General features: G+C 42.5%; 1 protein-coding gene across 1 annotated transcript in view; it reads left to right on the top strand.

Moving 5' to 3' along the window:
- The window catches only part of PPP1R12B (protein phosphatase 1 regulatory subunit 12B), a gene marked incomplete in the record, with an annotated part of 227,306 nt that overhangs the window by 678 nt on the left and 222,125 nt on the right, over positions 1-4,503 (top strand). The window contains 1 exon segment of the mRNA XM_006159146.2: positions 1-149. Within this exon segment, the coding sequence (XP_006159208.2) occupies positions 1-149 (149 nt within the window).

The following is a 4,503-nucleotide window of genomic DNA, read 5'->3' on the forward strand; positions in this document are numbered from 1 at the left end:
GGCGCGGGAGCCCCCGCGTCCGCTTCGAGGACGGTGCTGTCTTCCTGGCCGCCTGCTCAAGCGGGGACACGGACGAGGTGAAAAAGCTTCTAGCGAGAGGCGCTGATATCAACACGGTCAACGTGGACGGCTTGACAGCCCTGCACCAGGTAACTCCCTTCTGGGTGTTTCTCTTACCGATGAGCCTGTGACCCTGCGAGCCGCCCGTGGAGAGCATTAGTGACACCACCGAACGAACCGCTTGCATCGACATTGCCTGTGGGCTAGTCAGTTTCATTCTTGGCCAGGCTCCTCCTCTAGTCAAGTCTTTTTCCGACCCCAGGGTCTCTACCTGAAGGGGAAGTGTCACCCCGCGCCTGGTCAGTGTTTGTATTTCCCTCCACCTACTTGGGTTGTCATGGTTACTCGTGATTTGGTCCTTGGTGTCATTCCTATAGATTAGTCATCTTTACTTCTGTTTGGTCAGTGTGCCTGTACACCATACCACTCATATGCACAGTTAGATGCTTTTCAGAAAATTGCGTTTTCTATTTGGCCTCATAGAGTATCTTAGATCACTTGGAGAGTACATCGCTATAGTGGGTTAAGGCCAGCAGGTCTTGTTTTGCTGATTTGTAGTGTTCAGAAACAGTTTGTATCTCTTCCTGGCTATAGCTCTTAGAACACCGCTGACCTCATTGTTACGGGTGTCTTATTTTCTTCCTACCTCCCTAAGCTACCAAATCACTTCTGTTTGATACTCACTAAATAGTTTTTTTCTAAACCTGCTATAGAAATGGCAGGCCTTGTATATAGCTGTAGTAGGTTGTTGTGGATGATCGACAATACTGTGCTTGGTAAGACACCTATACTTCTTTTACCTTATGCAACAATATTCAGTGTATTTCGACTGTCATAGCTAACTCCACCCTCTCTCCCTGAATGGAACTTCATTAGTTATTTTGGTGAGCTGAGAGCTGGACACCCACTCTTACTCTTTCTTATTTTTCTACTTCTGCCTTCTGGGCAAAATGAATGTGTTGCCATGAGAATCCACTTACTTAATAATAATTCAACTTCATGTCAAGCCATTTCCCTAACTATATTTAGCCAATAGCTTAAAATTACTCATCATCATGTTTGCAATTATGCTCCTTCAGGTAGAAGAAACTTCTCTTCTTTTCACCCTATTTATGTCTGCTTTTTTGTTTTGTTTTGTTTGTTTTCTTCTCCTGCTCTCAGCAATGCCCCACCTAAGGTAGTATGTCATGTGAGTCTCAGCAGGCTCCTCTAAAGTAGGTGGCGTGTGTCGTGTTGTTATTCCCATTTTACAGATGAGGAAACTAAAGCTCAGGAAAAAATTGTACTTAGAAAGGAGAGAAGTTGCCCATAGGCGTGAATTTTTCAGATTTACATTGCACAACTATATATCCTACTTAATCAGGAGCTGAATGTGAAATACAATAGAAGCTAAGGGCACATTCAATTTAATTAAATTTTAAACTCTAAATTTCTGAACTCTATAGGAAGGTGCATTCTTATTTCTGAAATGTATTAGAAGGAAATTGAGACCTCGATTCTGGAAGCAATCATTCTGTAAGTTGACAGAGAACAGAGACATAGAATCTCGCTTTCTAGTCCATGGGTTCCTGCTTTGAATCATTGTTTTATCAAAGTATAGTTTCCCTAGTGTAACTCAGTAGCTTTGTTTCTTTTGAGGTGGCCCTGCTAGCTGAGTCTGTCATTACTGTACACATTTTCATATCAGCCTCAGGGAAGCACCTTTGTCAGGTCATTGATGGTTGACCCTCTTTCCATATCAGGTAACCACTTTTCTTTTTGAGCCCTTTTGAGACTAACCAGCTTGCCCTTCCTTCTCTTCACTACCACCTCAGACTGTGAAGTACAATCTCTCTCAGATTCCCATTCAGAAAGCTCATGAAATAGGAGAGGAAAGGGATGATATTTGTGGAATTTTTTTTTAAATAGCTGCAAATGCAGTACAGGTGTTTCTCACTTAGAGGACTGGCAGTGAGTTTAATTGAATAAGTATACTCAATACTAGACAAATTCAGTCTAGGATTAAGCTGTTCAAAGACTTGAGGTCAAAATGTCCTTCTGTTGAGAAGCGATCTCTTTGAGTCAAGACGATGGGCCTTCATTGGCTTAGGTAGTCTTCTACAAGTCAGTTTCCAAAGATCTACAGTATGTTTCTCCATGATCTGAAGAACTCCCGAAGTACAGAAAAGATTATTTTCACAATGTCAGACTGGGCTACCAGTAAGCTGAACTACCTACCTGTGACTGATTCTCCTGTGAAAGGTAGGTCAGCAGTACAGTTATCACAGTTACCTAGTTAAAATGCTCATCAGTTTTACAAGCATGCTATGGATTCTTTGGATAGTTGTTTCCTTTTTTCCTCCTCTGTTTCGGCCATGGCCACTTGGCCAACTGTGGATTATCTTCTTGACATGTTGGAAGAAATCCCCAGATAATACTGGGGGACGGTTTTTCTCCTCCTCCCACAAGGTCACAGTAGACAATTTGCTCTGCAGGTTGTGGGGCCTTGATGCTACTTTTGACTTAGAGACGTTTCTGTCTTGGCAGGCTTTGCTGAGACCACGAGGTGCTTGAGTCAAAGATACAAACTCCAAGGGGCATATTAATAATACTTGAAATAGACTGGTATGTGACATATCGCAAAGGTTAGACCAACTCCACTCAAAGCCTTGGAAATTAATGCAGATTAACTAAATTTGGGTGACTAAATTATGATTTGGTGTGTATGCATTTAGTGCCCTAAAGTCCTCAATGAACAAGGCATTAATCTAACAATGTAACCTTTGAAAGCAATTGTTCCTTACACAGGAGTTCTTAATTATATCTGTATATTATAAGGCAGGGATGTGTGTTAATAATTCTCTGTGGGCTGGTATTGTAAAATTTTTCTTTTCTCTCTCTGTTTATTAAGGTTGGTTATCAGCTTGGGTTAGCATTATGATCTTGGGTGCCATTGGCCTAGACACAGGCTCTTAGAAATTGTATCTACCAAGTTACCAGACTGTTGTAAGAGATAAGAGTGTGCTTTTAGTATGAAGATTTTTCTAGGATTCATTGAAATGAATGCCTGCATATTCCCACAGAATATATTATATGGGTGCTTATATCTGCCGGATGTGAGGGATACCCGGGTCAGTTCACCTAGATCTTATGTCTACTCAGTCTGATCAGTCTTTATTTGGAGGGATACCAAAGAGATTAGACTAATTCTGTACTCAATGTAGAAATACAGCTTGGCTTTGTAGTGGTCCCAGGACCCAAGTTTGGACCCTTAGGGTCACTGCAGACTGGAATTCAGTTTGTAGTAGCTTCTGTTATTCTAGAGCTGCCTCAGCCTGACCCTGAGAGAGGTTAAAATGAGTGTTTCTCTGGGAGAGAGGTGGAGACAGGGACAGATGAAGGAGGGAATTAGATGGAGTAATTTATATTCCGAGTGAGAAGACTCAGATGACAATGAGTCCAGTTCACTATAACTTATATGGTTAAATAGAACTTGGATTTCATTCTTTTTTTCTTTTATTCCAAGTCCATTACTTCTTCCTCTCATAGTGCCATCCGTGAAGTGCCTTTTGCTTACTCCTATTAGGGTCAGGACCTGTGGCAATCTGGGATTCAGAAAATCCTGTTGGTAAAAAAAAATAAAAGAAAGAAAGAAAAGAGAAAATCCTGCTGGTGCCTTCATTATCATACATTTACAACAGCTGTCTGTCCCTAGTCGTCACTTTGGTAGTTTACCTCTTCAGATTGGTTCATATGAGGCATCAGACTATGCTGGGCACCTGGCCCCTTGCCGTGTGAATATTAGTCCCAAGTTTCCATACCTCAAAGCCAGATTTGGAAATTAGGCCTACTTTTTTTTTTTTTTTTTTAATTTTGGAAGTACAGATGCAAATGACTTTCATTTGTTCCCTAGCCACCATTTTTTTTTTTTTTTTAGAGTTTTTTGCTATAGGGCACGTGCGCTCACCAGACAGAGAGACAGAGAGACAGAAAGTGAGAAATCACCCCCCAGGGGGGATGGCCACGCCACAATCCCTTCTCCTCCATTCTCCTCTTGGGATTGTGGGCATGCACGCACACGCGCCCGGTGTGAGTTTAAGCCACCGAGTCTGGGACGGGAACCATGGTTGACTACATGGGAGTCCAGCGACATAGCCATTACGCTAACTGCTGGTCCCTCCTAGCCACATTTTTTATTCCACTAGGAAACATATTTTTCCCCGTTATTTGTGATAGAGCACGTACACACACACACACCCATACACCCACACACCAAAGTGAGAGAGAGAAAGAGATCTGAGCATCCTCTCTGGGGTCAGGCCATACCATGATCTCCTTCTTTCAGTCCTCTGGAGCACTCTGGGGCTTTCTCATGTGTGCTTGGCCTGTTTCAGACTGAGTGTGACGGGGATTTGATCATTGTCACCATGTGGAATCTGGCTTCTCTTGAGCATCTCATTCCTC

This window comes from Tupaia chinensis, unplaced genomic scaffold (genome assembly GCF_000334495.1).
Source record: "Tupaia chinensis unplaced genomic scaffold, TupChi_1.0 Scaffold000627_1, whole genome shotgun sequence".
In the NCBI taxonomy this organism is placed as follows: domain Eukaryota; kingdom Metazoa; phylum Chordata; class Mammalia; order Scandentia; family Tupaiidae; genus Tupaia; species Tupaia belangeri.